We start from the raw sequence: 17,764 nt of genomic DNA, 5'->3' as shown, positions 1-17,764 counted from the left end.
CCTCTTTTACATTCTCTAAAACTGCATTTCAACTTGAGGGATCGTTCCTAACATTGTTTTATAATATCATCAATATCGTTTTTCCGAGTGTATACCAAGTATCGTTGGAGCAATGAATTACCCCCCCCCCCCCCAAAAAAAAGTAGGCCCTTGTGTTTTAAACCCACTGTTTTACACCCGTGACAATGCGTTTTCCTGGGTTTCGAGTTGAAAGGACGTTTTCTTTATATTAGGTCAAACATTAATTTATTGGCTCCTTAATATAAAACAATAAAATAATAAAATAAAAAGATAACTTTAGGGCAAAATAAACCCCTATGTTAATCATTTTCACATGCGGTGTCCCATCTATGTAATAATTAAGTCCGACGTTGCTTAATTTCGGTGATCGTCGGACGAGGACCGGTGTATTATTCAACGTAGTTATAGACATAAACAAATTGTATTCGGCAGATATTTACACAACTATTTGAATTTTACAGACCCTACAGTCATCAAACTAAACTATGGCAATAAACCCACTGTGAATGTGGAAAAACAACCTAACTAAGCAGTTTTGTTGTAAAATACTTCTAGTTGTAATGTAGACTTGTATCAAATGAGGAGTACCACGTGGGGCCGATTAAACGACTTGTCCACAAGTCTAGCCGCAATGCATTGTGGGAAGTTCACTTTAACAAAATGGCTGCTCTAGGTCGTGTGTCCGCTCTTGGAAACTTAAAAAGTTTCGCAAAATGTTTTGATGTTAGGGGAACTGTATGCAAAGCAGCGGCCACAGCAATATTGAAAAGCGGATCTTGCACACCATATTGTTGTCGGAGTAGATATTTCTCGAGTTTTAAAGGCGTCTCAGAGGTAAGAATACGTGAACGGCTTCTGTTGAGTGTTGGAACTGAGAAAGGATTATTGCAATGCATGTGATGTAACTTATTTTCCGTGTGATTCCGACATGTCCACCCTTAGCACCACTTGTGTTGCCAAGGATAGCTGAATCCTTATTAGCCACATGTCCACAGCATTTCCTCATGCAGCTAAGAAATAAAACATTTTGACGCCTTATCTACAAGCCACCCGGCAGTATAAACCGGCTGAATGTGTTCACCTTACTCTTATTTATTAGCTCGCTTTGTGTGTATTTAAAAGTGAAACAAATCAAGAAATTAAAAGAAATTTTTAACAATAACTTTGCTACCTTTCGCCGACTCTAATTTCATCGTTTCGTACACGGCGCAGCCATCTTGGAATATGCAAATCAGCATGACGTCATCGGCCTGCCAAGCTGTGGGCCCGTGAGGGCGAATACAAACAACGGCTGTTTTATGTGAATTAAGCTTGTGTACTATTTCGTAAAAATACCCTTATATTAAAGGCTCACGGGGGAGCCTTTTAGTTTCTAGATGTAGGGGGGTGGGGGTTACCCTACTCCTAGAACTATTTCGGTTTCGTCCGGCTATCGTCTCCCGTAACCTCATAGGTTTATATCTCTCACGCGTTCAACGACCCATGGTTCAATGAATTTCGGCATCAGGAATCTCTCTTTTTTTTTTTTTTAATCTCGCCAAAATTAGGCTCTATGTGTCCTTTGATGTATCAATGTGTATTCTTTTGACCAGAGAATCCACTCCACAATCTCAAAAATTGTTAAAAATGATAAATTCTTACCGTAATTTCAGATTCCCTATCTACTGTACGTGTTACTCCTCTGCCAACAATAATTGAAAATTACCCGACCTCGTTTTGCGAAAATGCGTCACGAGAGGGCGGGTACGATCCGTGATTTGTGTACAAAACATACACGGAACCACGAAGCTCGCACAGGGTACCAGTATGTACACTTTTTGCACACAGCCGTTTACATAGGAGTAGGGGTTACCCCAGTTGTTTCTGTTATTATTTGTTTGTTTATGCCTAACTTCCATTCTTTTGTGAACTAGTAATTTAGTAATTTAGTAGGCCTATAAATAAAAGTAACGTTTTCTTTTTGGATGGATGATCATGATGATTATGATGATTGCTTGCGATTTTCTCTAACTTTGTCTTTGAAGTTGTTCAAAAGTCAAAAAGCCGATGTGTGTTAGCACTATATACTCAGTACTTTCCTGAGTCCTGCGAAAAAATATCACAGGCATGTTACTCGGGTGGGATTCGAACCCACGACCCTTGCAATTCTAGAGCAATGTCTTACCAACTAGACTACCAAGGTTGCCCGGTAGCTAGAGGCAGTTTGAACCTATGTTTTGGCAGCGGGTACTGCAACGATATAAATTTGCATTTTGTTATATCAATTGAATTTAATCTTTCTAACCTTTTTAACCATGATACAGGTTCCAGTATTCAGGCCAAGCTTGATTCAAAGTGTTCGCCACTATGCTGAATTGCCTGATCCCACATTTGCCCAAATAGAAGAGAGAGTTATGGGACTCTTGAAACTTTTTGACAAAGTCAGCCGAGATAAGGTGAGTGTAAGTGTATGTGATGTATTCTTTATCCATCATGATAAAGACTAAAGTTTCATTATTAAAACATGCCTGATGCTCCCCATAAACAGGAAAGTGAACTATTAGACTTCATTCGTTCGATTTTCATACAGAAAAGCACCAGCCGTGATTTCACCAAACTCTTCCTAACTTAGGACTAAACTTAGGACTTAGGCCAGGACGAGTTCAGGTCCGTATCCGAAAACGTAAGGACGCATTGAACTTATCCTAAGTTAGGACTCGTACTAACTCGAGATTTTGTGAAATCGGCTGCAGGTTTAGGTTAGGTTAGCATTCCTTTTCGTGTGCTGATGGTAAGCAGCGCTATGAAATAGAAAATCCTATGAAATGGAAAGTCTTTTATTTTCTGTTTGTCTGTCCATCGGGCATCTTACCACAAGCCTTGACTTTATGCCTTTACTTTCATTTAAGTTTCTGCCTTGTAATGGTTACTTCTTTAAAATAATGTTTTTTGTATCAACATTTTTAAAGAGTTGTTTGAAACAGTTTTCTTTCTAGCTTGTTTAAGTTGTTGTACATTACTTAAATGAGTTTTTGCAATTTTAAATTGTTAACAAGACTTCTTGTGATCATGTCTTTTACTCGTTTGTGTTTTTACTATATGGAGAATGGCAAGTTAAGCATTTATTTTGTTTACAGAGTTACTGCATATTTTGTTGCGATTTCCTCCACAGCATTTAGAGATTTTTTTGTGAAACACCGAAGAATAAATTGTTATTATTATTAATTATACCACCTTTTTAACATACCACCTAAAACTTGGATCCTAATTTCCAATTATTTATTTAATCAATCTGTGTATATTGTATAGCCAGTAGCATTGGAAACGAAAGGCCCTCAGTTCACGGTTATTATTAGGTTTACGTTTTTTAGTTCTGGCATGTGTTGCTGGCTCTATCGTATGTTCCTTTTTCATTTCGATCATTGTCTTACACTGTATTATTTTTGTCTTTTGTAGTATGCTGAATAAATAAATTTAATAATAATACATTCTGCATTATGTCTTTGTGTATAGCTGGCAGTTGATGCTCACTTCATCAACGATCTTGGTCTAGACAGTTTGGACGTTGTTGAAATCATCATGGCAGTTGAAGACGAATTTGGTAAGATTTCTGAAAAGCATGAATGTTGCCTTGAGTATTATGTACAATTTGAGGTGACAAAATATCCTGTAGTTTGTTCAGTTTATAGACAGTGTGAACAGACAAGAGTTTGCTGAGTTGCTCCATTTTAATGTGTGGTGTAAAGCTTGTGTTATTTTTCACTGTCTATGTTTGCCTCTGCAGGTGCAATTTGTGATATTTTTCTGTTTTCATCTCGTGTGGCTGGCCCAAATTGTTTGTTTTTTTACATTTTCTGTAATATTTTTGTTACTATATTTTCGTACAATTTGCTATTTATATGAGTGTTAGTAAGTACTGGGCAAATGCTCAATGTGTTTGCTTTGTATGCACAAACTGACAGTAGTGTAACTACTGTACATAAATGCAAAAAATAGTTAATGGCCTGACGTTTCGACCCTAGCAGAGTCTTTCTTGAAAGCTGTACATAAAGTGACAGTAGTGTAACTACTGTACATCGAGATCCAAATGTGGTCTGTTTCAGGGCACGTTCAAAATCGTAAACATGTAACCGAACGATTAGACGGTAATCGTGTAACCGGCACAGGCTCATAATATTAATGGGTTGTAATAATACTACTAGATTCCATGTAAATGTTTTACATGTTTTATAGTGTTATGTAATGCTTGTACATGTATGTGTGTTTAACTTAATTAGCGTGGATTGAGCTCGATGCTCTATTTCCGGCTCTGGGTCAAATATCTACTGGTCAAAGATCTTCTGGCATTCCTGACAAAATATATAAATTACAGGAAATGTTAGGCATGGGTTACTTAACCTTTATGTGCATTATAGCAAGTTAGGAAGGAAGGTAGTGCGTTCTACTCTTACAGCCAGGCTTTTAGTTGATGATACCCATACATACATCCTTACGGACTGTGAAGGAGGTAACCCTGTTTAAGCGCAAGGAGTAGGTGGTTGCCCCTGGTGAAAGTTAAATTAGGTCGATATCCCAAATCAGTAAGTGAGTAGCCCTTACTTTGAAATGACTGTCCGTGGTCTTGTGATATAAGATATCTCATGAAGCAAAACAAATCGGAGATGTCATACCACCTTTGAGTATGCTGATTCATATAGGAAGGTTTGTGTGAAGAAAACAAAATATTGGACTATACATTTAGCATGTTCATTGTCCGCGGTTCGCGTACGCATGTAACATTCAAAATCTATTTCAATTTGACCAAAAAAATATTATTTTCATGGAAGGTTGTGGTGATAAATAATAAGTATTAACGGTTCTTTACATCTACAGCTCTGGAGATTCCCGATAAACATGCTGAGGCGTTGTTCACACCAAAAGACGTTGTAGAATATTTAGCAGACAAGATGGAAGCGTTTGAATAATTTTATAGGTAGGACAGTTTTTCAATACTAAGCACATTTCTGGAGGGGTTGTTAAACTAAGCATTATGTGTACCAATACCAGTGTTCTGCAGCCGATTTCGCGAAACGCTAGGATTAATCCTATCTCGAGTTAGGACGAGTAACCTGTCCTAACTTAGGATGGGATCAATGCATCCTAATACTTTGGATATGAAACTTAACTCATCCTAAGTCCTAAGATTAATCCACGGTTGGTGAAGTGCACTTCCTCTTCCCTTTCGGGTATTACAAAGACCAAATTTGGCCAAGTTTCATAGAGCTGCTTTCAAGCTGAAAAAAAAATTACTTAACAGTTTTCTGCTTAGCAGAAATGAAGAAAATACCAGTCAACAATTGTACACGTGACAAGGAAGCTTGGCTGGTAACCTTATTTTGGTAAGCATAATTTGTTTTTCCTTAGCTACTTTTTGTGCTTTAGTAGCTCTATGAAATTGGCCACTGATCAGACAGTACTACAGAAGCAGATTTAAATGCCCCCCACCCAACTCATATCCTACATTAATGTCTTTCCACACAAGTAATTAACCATACCTATAATTTTGTACAAAATTGTCTCATCTATTTTACCTTACCATTCCAAATCATTTTATATCATCTTTGCCTAAATGAAGGATCCAGTACTGTAGGCTGTAGGCCCAAATATTAATAGCTTTACAGGGTCAACCCACCAATGTTCAAACATTGGTGTTAAGTGACATAAGGTCCATGTCACACAAGGTAATTTACAGGCAACCGGGACCCAATTTCATAGAGCTGCTAAGCACAAAAATTTGCTCAGCATGACATCTTTTCCTTGATTAAAAACAGGATTATCAACCAAATTTTCACGCGATTTTCAGGATAAGCAAACAAAAGCTGATCACTAGTAACACGCACTATGCGACAAATGGAAATTATTTTTTGGCTGGTAATTTTATCAAGGAATAAATTTTATGCTTGGCAAATTTTCATGCTTAGCAGCTCTATGAAATTGGGCCCTGTTCCAGGCAATATTCAGAAAAAGAGCATTCTCATTTGAATGTTCACATATTTTTCTTAGGGATCATAAGACATTATTTGGGAAATGACTCGATATGCTACTCAAGTGGAGCACGCACTGTAGTTGGTTGCCTTCAAGTTGCCTGGTGTGATAAGTCCATTAGTGAGGAGGGTTGAGCTAATCTGTATACAAGTAGGCCTAGGGAGTAAGGTTCGATAGTGAAGAGCACATACAACAAATATTAAAATCAATTTACTTGTACACAATCTTTCAACCAAGTTTCTAACTTTGCCAGTTAAGTATCGAGTCAAAGACAGCAGTCACAGTCCAAAACACCCGGACTAAGAAGATAACACTTATTGAAACCACCCTTTTCTCTTTTTATTTTCACAGTTCCATGTTCCTTGAACGTAGGATCACATTTTTGTTTGAGTGGAAGCATGTACCGATATAGTTGGAGAAGAATGAAGTGGAGATCTATACAGATGTGGAAGAACTGACCCAACCAGATTTTTTATCGTGCAGTTCAGTGCGTCTTACGAAATGATCAGAGTGTGATTTACAAGACCGAGGGCAGACTTTACACCACTGTCAACCAATCACTGTGAGCGAGGATGTCAAGACGGAGGTCACCGCTTTATAGACCCCTTGCATTGATCGCCATCTTTGATGTCAAACGATGGACACATCTACGCGCTGCGCACGTCTCTCAACCAATGATAGCTCTTCATTGCCCTCGGTGAGGGGACTGTTTTTCTGGATTTTGACGTCATGTGCAAGGGGTCTATACACCGGTTACATGGTACTATTATTTGTTGTCATATTAACTTAGGCCTTTGACATTGTACACAAGTATAAAACCCAACATATCATATTACCTGCAGAGATTGCTATTAACTTTTTCAGTGACTAGCCAGCAGGACCCGTTAGTTTGTTAAGTCACAAGTCTGTCAGCTTTTTCACTAGTGCATACTTTGTATTAAATATGGATGCTTTTGAATACTGAACTTGTCAGTCAGACCACTTGGAGTGAATTGGGACCGGTCCTCTGGTTTTTTAACTGGATTTGCGTAACAACCACACCATGTAGAACGGAATGTGTGCTAATTCTGGACCACTCAAATCTTTGGACTAGTGGGTCATTCCAATCAAAGACACTAGGGTTAGTCTATGTCAGTTTTTAGAAGACCAGCTTTGGCTTTGATCAGTTTGTGTATGCTTTGTTCATATTTGTTCACCGCTCCTCAGTGTGTTGGCATCATTAGAAAGTCTCACCCTAAGCTTCCAACTTTGCCTGTCTCGTTTTGAGTTGACCCAAAATGTTATGCAAGATGTGATAGAAGAAAAAAATGAGGGTTTCGATTCCTACATACCTCAGGAATTAGGGTTAAAGGAACACGTTGCCTTGGATGGACGAGTTGGTCAAAACAAAAGCGTTTGTAACCTTTTTTTATAAAATGCATAGGGTTGGAAAGATGTTTTAAAAGTAGAATACAAAGATCCACACAAGTTTGCCTCGAAATTGCGTGGTTTTCCTTCTACTGTGTGAACTAACATGGTCGGCCATTTATGGGAGTCAACATTTTGACCCCCATAAATGGCTGACGTGTTAGTCGACGGGGTAAAAGGACAACCACGCAATTTTGAGGCATATTTGTGTGGATCATTGTATTCTACTTTTATAACATCTTTCTACCCATATGCATTTTATAAAAAACAGTTACAAACGCTTTTCAAAGACCAACTCGACCGATCCAAGGCAACGTGTTCCTTTACGTCACAAGTCTGTCAGCTATTTCACTACTGCATACTTTGTATTAAATTTGGATGCTTTTGAATACTGAACTTGTCAGTCAGACCACTTGGAGTGAATTGGGACCGGTCCTCTGGTTTTTTAATTGGATTTGCGTAACAACCACACCATGTAGAACGGAATGTGTGCTAATTCTGGACCACTCAAATCTTTGAACTAGTGGGTCATTCCAATCAAAGACACTAGGGTTAGTCTATGTCAGTTTTTGTAGGCCCAGCTTTGGCTTTGACCAGTTTGTGTATACATGAGCATGCTTTGTTCATATTTGTTCACCGCTCCTCAGTGTGTTGGCATCATTAGAAAGTCTCAATCTAAGCTTCCAACTTTGCCTGTCTCGTTTTGAGTTGACCCAAAATGTTATGAAAGATGTGATAGAAAAAAAAATGACGGTTTAGATTCCTACATACCTCAGGAATTAGGGTTAAGGAAAGAAACAATTTCACTGATGACAAAGTAGTGGTTGGAATTTGGAGTGTTTTTTCCTTGGTATCATAACATAAACAAGTGATTTTACGGAATGATTCGAACTCCACAGGCCTGGGCCCAATTTCATAAAAACAGTTAAGCAGAGAAACTACTTGAAAATTGTCTTTACACTGGGGCACCAGTAGGGCAGCCATAACAATGTAAACTTCGTGTAATTTTCGCTGGTAACCGGTTTTTGTCAAGCAAAACTTTTCTGTGCTTCGCGCATTTTTGCGCTTACAGGCTTTATGAAATTTGGCTCCTCTAGGTCAATCTTTGACAGCTGATATAAGAGCTTTAATGAGCAATATGATAATCGAACAAAAGAAGTGAACTGTAATCAAAGCTTAGGCCTATACTTAAAAGTGTTCATCCCTTGTGTGTGTTCTCAATTGAATGATCTCTAGGTGCCTCTGTTATTCTTTTCAGTTATGGTATTAAAATAAGATTACAGAGTTATACAAATACTACATTAGTAATGGTGGTTATTTTGTGTGCGAATGTGTATTTGTGTGTGAAACTACTCTTTTACATTTTTTTCTTTTTGAAGACACTTTTGTTGTTGAGTTCATACTGTTTTCATCCAATGTTTAGTGACAGGTATGAGTCACAAAGTAAGACTTTCGGGGACGCTAGGTGGCAGCAGACTTGATAAATCCTTCTTTTTCGGAAATGTGCGCATGCCCATAACTATGTTGTAAAATACTTGCGTTGTTGTTTGCTGATATAATGGGAAAACCCCATTTGTAGAGCCTGGCAATAAGTTGCCGACTAGAACATCGAGGAAATTTGTTGTTTTTCTCAATTTTTGTTAAGTGAATACATGTAATATGAAGTTATACTTTCGGTTGTTTAGTTTGCTTTTGAATTGCAAAAGTCGAGGGTTCGAATCCCACCAGAGTAATATGCCTGTGACTTTTTTCACTGAACTCGGGAAAAGTACTGAATATACAGTGCTAACACAACGATGTTAGGGTAAAACCAAAACTAACCAAAATTATCCGTGGTGCAAATGAAACATCTATTTGGTTATACTCAAATTATTACCTGTCACTTCAGTTTATTATTGAGGAGGGATGTCCTAAACTTGAAGCCAGAATTATTTGAATTTCAGTTCCCACATTTGTCAACCAATACATCTCCATTTTTAGAACTTTTGGGTGACCTTCCTTAAAAATAACATGGAAAAAATGATTTATTTGTGTAGAGTTCCTCTTTGACAAGCTTGACCCATTTAATCAAAGCGGAACCTTTGTTTATAAATACATTAAACGTTCACGAAACATCCTCAACTTGTAACCAATATGACTCAAGCTTATACGTTATAAAGACGAGGGTCAAGCTCGCAAAAGGAAGAAACTGGAATGTTATCCAACTATTAAATTTACATATTCTGGTTTTAATATCCTTGGAGGATAAATAAAGTATATTCATATTTAATGCATCTGCTTCCTGAACTTGTGTTTGATCCGCAACACAATGCCTATCTTGATGTATGAGATTGTACTGACCCTTAATATAAATAGAAACCGCAACTTGAAGGACTGAAGGATTTATGCTATGAAAACAAAAGCCAGCAGTACATTTGCATCACAAAACAAAAGCCAGCAGTACATTTGCATCACAATCCGCCAACTGTGTGTCTGCAGGGACTATCACCCAGTGGTTCACGAAGAAGCAAGAAGTTGTGTAATATCGTTTCAGTTCGCCATTAATAAGGAAATTGTATTATTCAAACTATTGAGACTCGATTATCTACAAGTTGCAGGCCGTGACAGAAAGACATAACAATTGTGGAGTGTTTTGTGTATAGTTTCGTTCATAACAAAGAGTTGTATCGGTCTGATGAAGATGTTAAGTTGATGACTTGCTCTTCAAGAAGGTAAATAACTTGTGTGGTCCGACTTGTTTGAGAGAACAATGGATTCTTCGGATGACTGCCACGTGCGACTTGTTAACCCATGCGAGTCCTCTCGTCCATGGTACGGGGGGAAACCTGACTGGAAGACGGCAGATGAAGACGAGGCAAATCGCCGGTCAGCAGACCCTCTAGAACAACCGGTCCTCGCCACTAACACCCACCAGCGATGGCCGCGTTTTATCTGGTTCCTTCTGAAACTCATCGGCCTGTACAACTGCCGGCCCGCGGTGGCGAAACGTCGCCTGTGCGTCCGGTGTCACCACGCAGCCACCGAGAGGCGTTGCGTCGTCCGGGGGGAAGGTGTCCCGAGGTACCTCTGCTTTGGGGCTACCGAAGTGACCGAGCGCGAGGACGAGCTCTTCCAGTTTATGGTCAATGACGAAGCTGATCAAGGTGAAGGGGTGATTCGGTTCAATCTACCCGCCCAAGAGCCTTGTGCGGTGTGCCGATGTGAGTGGTGGGACGCCCATGGAAATTATCGACCGTACACAGATGCTGAAATAGGTAGGTGTTTGAAGTTATTTATTTCCAGATGTAGTACAAACTTTGATTACTCTCCAAGATTGTAATTATTATAACACTGGCAGGTTTACTGAAAGTGTTTACTGAAAGTACAAAATTGTTTAATCTTTCCGAAAGTGTAAATGAAAGCAATATTTAGCCTTTGACAAAGCTAAAACACCATGGGTTTTGTATATTAATTTGATGACGACTCTGAAAGCTATTGGCAATGAAAACTTAGTGGTAAGAGTTACGGCAGCTTTGGGTAATGCATTTGAGATACAATTCACGTTGAAGAACCGCGGTTATGGGAACAGATATAACCTTTTTACCCCCCCCCCCCCCCTCCCACCCCTAAAAAATGAATATAATGGGCGTTACCGCGGAAACGCTTGTTAGTTGTATATTCCTATTAGGGGTTGTTCTTCCACGCGTGGACATAATGCTCCGGATTTTCGGCGATATCTTAAAAGCGCAATCATAATCGTATTGAAACGTTGGAACGGTTACAAAAAACAACAACACAGGAATACTTTGCCTTTAAAACAAACAGCCAACGGGTTAGATCAATGTTGTAATATGGTTTTATGTTTGCTTAGGTTAAAGGGCGTAAAGCCATATTACGGCTACTACACCCTCCACAAACAGTGAAAACCACCCACACTTGAAACGTATAATATTTAGTAAAGAGGAAATCAAGAAATGTATCTGCTCGGGGAAATCCATAAGGGAGTTACAGTGGATATTTAAGATACCAGGTAGGCTAAGGCCTACAAGGAAATGTATAATACAACGTCAATGTCAAGCCCTCTGGATATATAAGCTTGGTGTAGATTTTCAACGTGTCAATGACGTAATAATATTTTATTTGAATAAGGGGTTTCCCCTTCTTTTAGTTTAATGAAATAATGTATTTTTCAACACGGTAAATAACACTGTGTGAACGTGTGTAAGTCCACATAGTCTTTCAAGTCTCAACATTATGTGTAATTCTGTTGTTTTCATGTCCACACTTCGTAAGCTGTAGCGGTAAAACACGGGACACACACTTCCAAAATGGCACACAATTTCTGTGACGATGTCTCGCATTCAATTTAACGCAAGACATATACTTAGATTAAAAACATCTTGCTGTGGTCAACATGCCTTTGTCAATGGAACAAGCTCACAGCCACACTACGTCAAACACCATCTTTGAATATCTAAAACAGAGAGCTTACATCCCACTTGTTTTGCTATGTTCTCTCTTCGCTTGTTCTGAACACAAACTTGCGTGCCACCCCTGGTTTTTTGTATGCGCCTTGATCGGTTTCCAGAGCATTAAGTCCATACTATTGATATTTATAACACCCCTTACAAGTATTCTGCCTGCTCATTGGTTTAGAGCGCGTCACATGACATGTCTTAGTTTTGCTAGACGACTGCCGTGTGATAGTGCGTCGGTTTGCCGTGCGCTAGTCCGAAGACTAGCACACGGCGTGCAGTACCCAGACGTCCGTTGAGTGTACGATGATGATAAGTTAATAGTCTGTAACCATTTCGGATTGCACGACACTACATGCAGCACAATAAAAGTTTTTGCAATCTGTATTCGCGTCGTCCGTGGATTGTAGCATTCAGGTCTGTAACTTAATAATAATAGTACAGTATTTAGCAATGATTGGGGTGTTAAAACAAATATTGACTGCTTTTACTCGTGTAATTATTAAAAATATGACTCCCTCGATTATCCCCGTAGCGTTCTATTTTCTAAAATAGAACGCTCCTGGGATCACCTCGGGAGTCATAGTTTTAACCATAGCACTCGAAGCAGTCAATATTTGTATAATATACCGATACATGACAATCACTTTTTTTTTTTGTCAAACAACAGGTGTCAGATGTTGGAACCACTACGGTAGCGGAGTGGTGTCGACAATCTTCCAGTTCCTGCTCATCGTGCTCAACTTGATCGACTTCTTCTACTACTTGGACAAGTACTGGGGTTACAAAGACAAGAAGGTCGACTTGGTCATCTTCTCGGGTTTCGTCTTCTTCGTCATCTCCATCCCTACCCTCTGCCTCGTCGCTAACATCATCAACTTGATCCCTGGCTGGAGGCAGAGCTGCTGGAAATACAGCTGGACAAATGCCCTCAACATCCGCTACATCGTCAAGAGATTGCAGCATCTTGAGTTAGCGAATCGTGGTCTTCCAAACAAGGCGTTCCTGGTTATATGTCTCGCCTGGCCGATTCTAAACAGCGTGTGGAGGTGTTTGATCTACTTCGTCTTCCTCGGGGACAGTATAAACTTCCACATCATCTCACTGGTCGCCTCCACCCTTAGCATGTCCATATGGGGTGCTTTCTGCTACCTGATGGTGTTGATGCGGCTCTCATTTCAGCGGCAGTTCAACATGGAGCTGAGGTTCCTCTGGAAGCACATCGACGTGCTGGACCGTTGCCGTCAGCGGTTAGCAGCGTGCATGGAAGAGTTCGGCAGCCTCGGTAGCTTGGTGTCCAACTGGGTGATGTTCACTATCGCCATCGCAACATGGGCCTTCTCCACGCAGATCTACTACGACTACGCAACGCACGTCGACCATCACACCAACCTCACTCTCATCACCGTCAACGAATCCTCAGGCTTCGATATACTCGACATTACAGGCAACCTAGCCAACTCGACCTTAGCGTTCGCCACACGCAAGGAGTTAGACCGTCTGATCTGGTCCGAAATCTTCATGTTTCTGATACTCCCGCTGGTGGCGGTGGGCGGGCTCGACTTGAACAGTCAGTGGGTCAAATTCAGACAGCGGATCGGCGAGCTTCGTCTCGGTGGAAAGGTGTACGACGAGTTTTGCGATAAGATCTTGGCGTACTGCACCGAACATCCACCCGTGAAGAACATTGAGACTATGACTTTGCTCGTGTCAACGCTTGGTCTTTGCCTTGCCATCGAGTTCAACGACAGAGAAGAGTTCTCGTTACTTAATCATCACCATTAACAAAACATCACCTCGTGGTATATACCAACTTTGGCACTCCAAGGATCGTGGGGGGGGGGGGGGGGGGCGGGCGCATTATACTGCCCCTAAACTTCATGGTAGTGAATTCTGCTCTTCCAGCCAGGCTCCTAGTAGATGATACCCAAGCCTTCATCTTACGGACTGTGAATGAGGTAACCATGTTTTAGCCACAGGAGTTAGGTGGCAGCCCCTGGTTGCTGTTAATTAGGGTCAACAGCCCAAACCACTTTGTTGTCACTTCACCTTGAAGTGGCCGGCCATGGCCGTCTGTATAGCCTTGTGATTAAGGCGTTCTATCCTTGGAAAAATAATATAAAAATCAACTCTAAAGACTAAATATTAAAAAATGCTCAAAGCAAGTCTCCAGCAGCCTGATCACTAAATTGTGTTTTACTGATCCATGTAATACCTGTTACCTGTCTGTATTCAATATAGACCTTGGCCCCAGCCCGACTTTTGCCCACCAAGGCTTGGGAAACATGGGAAGCCATGATAAATACAAAGCTCAAAAAAGATTTGAAACACAGTTTGAAAAGTGGTACTCAATTAATATTCAAAATTTGTGGGATATTTGATGAAAACAAAGCAACCAATCAAGGGATGTATTTTGTTTAATTAACGTTGCACAAATATATTTCCTCGCCTTCCACCTCTGGGACCCCGGTTCGAATCGAGCCGCGGCACTACGTTGATTGGGTTTTCAGTCCCTATCTGGCTAAAACTGAGTGGGTTTTCCCTGGAATAAATCTCTTGGGTTTTCCGCACATCTAAAACAAAACTTCCTTCTTCGTCTTCTCTCCATTGGGTTCTTGGCTAAGTTCACTTTTCTGAGAGTCATTAGCTTCACAACCAGCACTGAAATGACATGTTGGATAGTGTCACACAGCTTAAACACGCTTTACTGTTATGCCAACATTTGGCCGTCCATGCCAAGCAGCACGGTTGGTTAAAGACACTGGACACTATTGGTAATTGTCAAAGACCAGTCTTCTAACTTGGTGTATCTCAACATGTGCATAAAATAACAAACCTGTGAAAATTTGAGCTTGATTGGTCGTCGGAGATGCGAGATAACTATGAAAGAAAAAAAAACACCCTTGTCACACCAAGTTGTGTGCGTTCAGATGCTTGATTTCGGGACCTCAAATTCTAAACTTGAGGTCTCGAAATCAAGTACGTGGAAAATCACTTCTTTCTCGAAAACTGCGTCACTTCAGAGGGAGCCGTTTCTCACAATGTTTTATACCATCAACCTCTCCCCATTACTCGTTACCATGAGGTTTTATGCTGATAATTTTTTTGAGTAATTACCAATAGTGTCCACTGCCTTTAACAGAAAGGTCTGTTTTAATTTGCAACCCACAGAGATGAAATACAGGAAAATATTTTATTCTTTTCCAAACCACTCGGATCACTCCTCTTTAGTCAGCATTTTGAAATTTCTTGATAATATTAATAGTTTATATATATTGTAACTTTTTATCCTAACATCTGGCTGGTCCAGATTTTGCATATCTTTTGTAGAATTTTTAAATTTTGTAAACGTTTTATGTTAGTATTGCCATGTAGATGCTACCGACAACGTGTTGTGTTTTAAACCGAAAATAAATAAATAAATAAATGTACTCTACGTCGTTGATATACTTACATTCGGTAAAATGAATGGATGTAATATAAACATAGGCCCCTAGTATCAGTTTCAATTGCGGTGTGACCCAGTGTCAACATTGTCAAACTTAAAGGAACACGTTGCCTTGGATCGGTCGAGTTGGTCTTTGAAAAGCGTTTGTAACCGTTTGTTATAAAATGCTTATGGTTAGAAAGATGTTTTAAAAGTAGAATACAATGATCCACACACAATATCTGCCTCGAAATTGCGTGGTTTTTCTTTTACTTTGCGAACTAACACGGTGGGCCATTAAATGGGAGTCAAAAATTTGACTCCCTTAAATGGCCGACCGTGTTTGTCGACGAGGTAAAAGGAAAACCACGCAATTTCGAGTGATACTTGTGTGGATCATTATATTCTACTTTTAAAATATATTTCTAATCATATGCATTTTATAACAAATGAATACAAACACTTTTTAAAGACCAACTCGACCGATCCAGGGCAACGTGTTCCTTTAACATAGAGCTGCTGTAAATATCGAAAGCAATACTTGTATGTAGATTAATCCCGTGATATCATTTTTCATGTAGATTTCTATTCAAATAAACGGCATGCTAATATGGTTGGAAAGATGTTTTAAAGGCACTGGACACGTTTGGTATAAATTGCTCAAAATTAGCACAAAAACTTACGTGGGATATAATCTGCAATGGTAACGTAGTTTTTTCTTTTAGAAAGATGTAATTTAGGCACTGGACACTATTGGTAATTAATCACAACAATTATTAGCATAACAAAAATTACTTGGTAACATCAACGTGTAGAGCTTGTGATAGTATACAGCATTGTGGGAAACGGTTCCCTCTGAAGTATCTCGTTTTTGAGAAAGAGGTAATTTCTCACTCAAATAATTTAAATCTGAGATAGACTTCAAACCTGAAGTTTTTCTCAGGCATCTGAAAGCACACACACATGTGTACAACAAGGGTACTTTTCGTTCATTATTTTCTTGGAACTCCGATGACCATTGAGCCCAGATGTGTTAGTGCATGCATATGTTGTGATACACCAAGTGACAATACTGTTCCCTTAAAATAAACGGCGCTGCTCGGACTGTATAGAAAGATGTTTAGTAGAATAATAATGATTCATACAAAATGTACATGGAATGTACTTCGTGAACTACAAATAAACCAGAGCCCACCATTGTGTTGTCACAAATTGGTGGACAAAATGGCGGACCGTCACCAAGATTAGGTAAACATACATAGTATTTAGTTTAACATACACAGAAGTATTATGTTTTTGTTTGTGCGATAATTGATTTATCAGGGGATTTGTTTTGGCAGGACCAAAATGTTCCTCAATATAATAAACATAATATATAGTAATATTTTCAAAAATATTGTACCATACGATGTCTCAATTTTTTTTCTTGTAAATGTTAATGTTACCACAAATTATCCAAGTATTTTTCATTTTCCTAATCGAATACACCAAGAAGGTCGTTGGTTTTTGGAATGGGGGCATTCTTAATAATATTATATATATAAAAAACTATCTGGTGGTTATGAAAAAAACATTAATATTTTAGGGATGAAAACGGCAAAATAACCGTATATTTGCCAGCGATTGTGTGCCTATAGACCCTTATCATGGTGTATCCATCTTGAAATTTCCTAACTGATATCAACGTAACCATTCCGAGGCTGGAAGAAAATAGTCTGGTTTACATTTGCATAATGACTATTAGCATTAATTATTGCTATACAAGGAACATGACCAAGATGGAGGCACCACGATAACGGTCTTTATAACACCCCTTACCAATATTCTGCCTTTTCATTGGTTTAGAGCGCGTCACATGATATGTCTTAGTTTTACTAGACGACTGCCGTGTGATAGAGCATCGGTTTGCCGTGTGATAGTGCATCGGTTTGCCGTGCGCTAGTCCGAAGACTATCACACGGCGTGCAGTACCCAGACGTATGTTGCGTGTACTAGGATCACAAATGAATAGTCTGTCACCATTTCGGATTACATGACACTACATAAAAGTGTTCGCAATTTTTATTCGCGTCTTCCGTGGATTGTAGCATTCAGGTCTGTAACTTAAAAGTACAGTATTTAGAAATGTTCGGGGTGTTATAAAACAAATATTGACTGCTTTTACTCGTGCAATGGTTAAAACTATGACTTCCTCGGTGATCCCCGGAGCGTTCTATTTTCCCGAGGCATGCCGAGGGAAAATAGAACGCTCCGGGGATCACCCGAATCATACTTCCTCGGTGATCCCCGGAGCTTTCTATTTTCCCGAGGCATGCCGAGGGAAAATAGAACGCTCCGGGGATCACCTCGGGAGTCATAGTTTTAACCATATCACTCGAAGCAGTCAATATTCGTATAATATGCTGTGGTATTTTGACATGCTAGAATGAATAAAAACGCACTGAGCCATGCA

At 39.5% G+C, this 17,764-nt stretch overlaps 2 protein-coding genes across 2 annotated transcripts; both read left to right on the top strand.

The window, feature by feature from the left end:
- Positions 1-649: 649 nt before the first annotated feature.
- LOC139944451 (acyl carrier protein, mitochondrial-like) lies at positions 650-8,727 on the top strand. The gene is made up of 5 exons (XM_071941468.1): positions 650-855; positions 2,325-2,456; positions 3,514-3,601; positions 4,873-4,972; positions 6,376-8,727. The coding sequence occupies exons 1-4, from the start codon at positions 682-684 to the stop codon at positions 4,962-4,964; spliced, it is 486 nt and encodes a 161-aa protein (XP_071797569.1). The 5' UTR covers positions 650-681; the 3' UTR covers positions 4,965-4,972; positions 6,376-8,727.
- A 1,133-nt stretch (positions 8,728-9,860) lies between these two features.
- On the top strand, positions 9,861-13,761 carry LOC139944589 (uncharacterized). Its single transcript, XM_071941644.1, has 2 exons — positions 9,861-10,685; positions 12,556-13,761. The coding sequence occupies exons 1-2, from the start codon at positions 10,181-10,183 to the stop codon at positions 13,668-13,670; spliced, it is 1,620 nt and encodes a 539-aa protein (XP_071797745.1). The 5' UTR covers positions 9,861-10,180; the 3' UTR covers positions 13,671-13,761.
- The last annotated feature ends 4,003 nt before the right edge of the window (positions 13,762-17,764 follow it).

This window comes from Asterias amurensis, chromosome 11 (genome assembly GCF_032118995.1).
Source record: "Asterias amurensis chromosome 11, ASM3211899v1".
NCBI lineage: Eukaryota > Metazoa > Echinodermata > Asteroidea > Forcipulatida > Asteriidae > Asterias > Asterias amurensis.
Note: the sequence above shows the minus strand (reverse complement) of the source record. Positions and strands in the feature narration are given on the sequence as shown.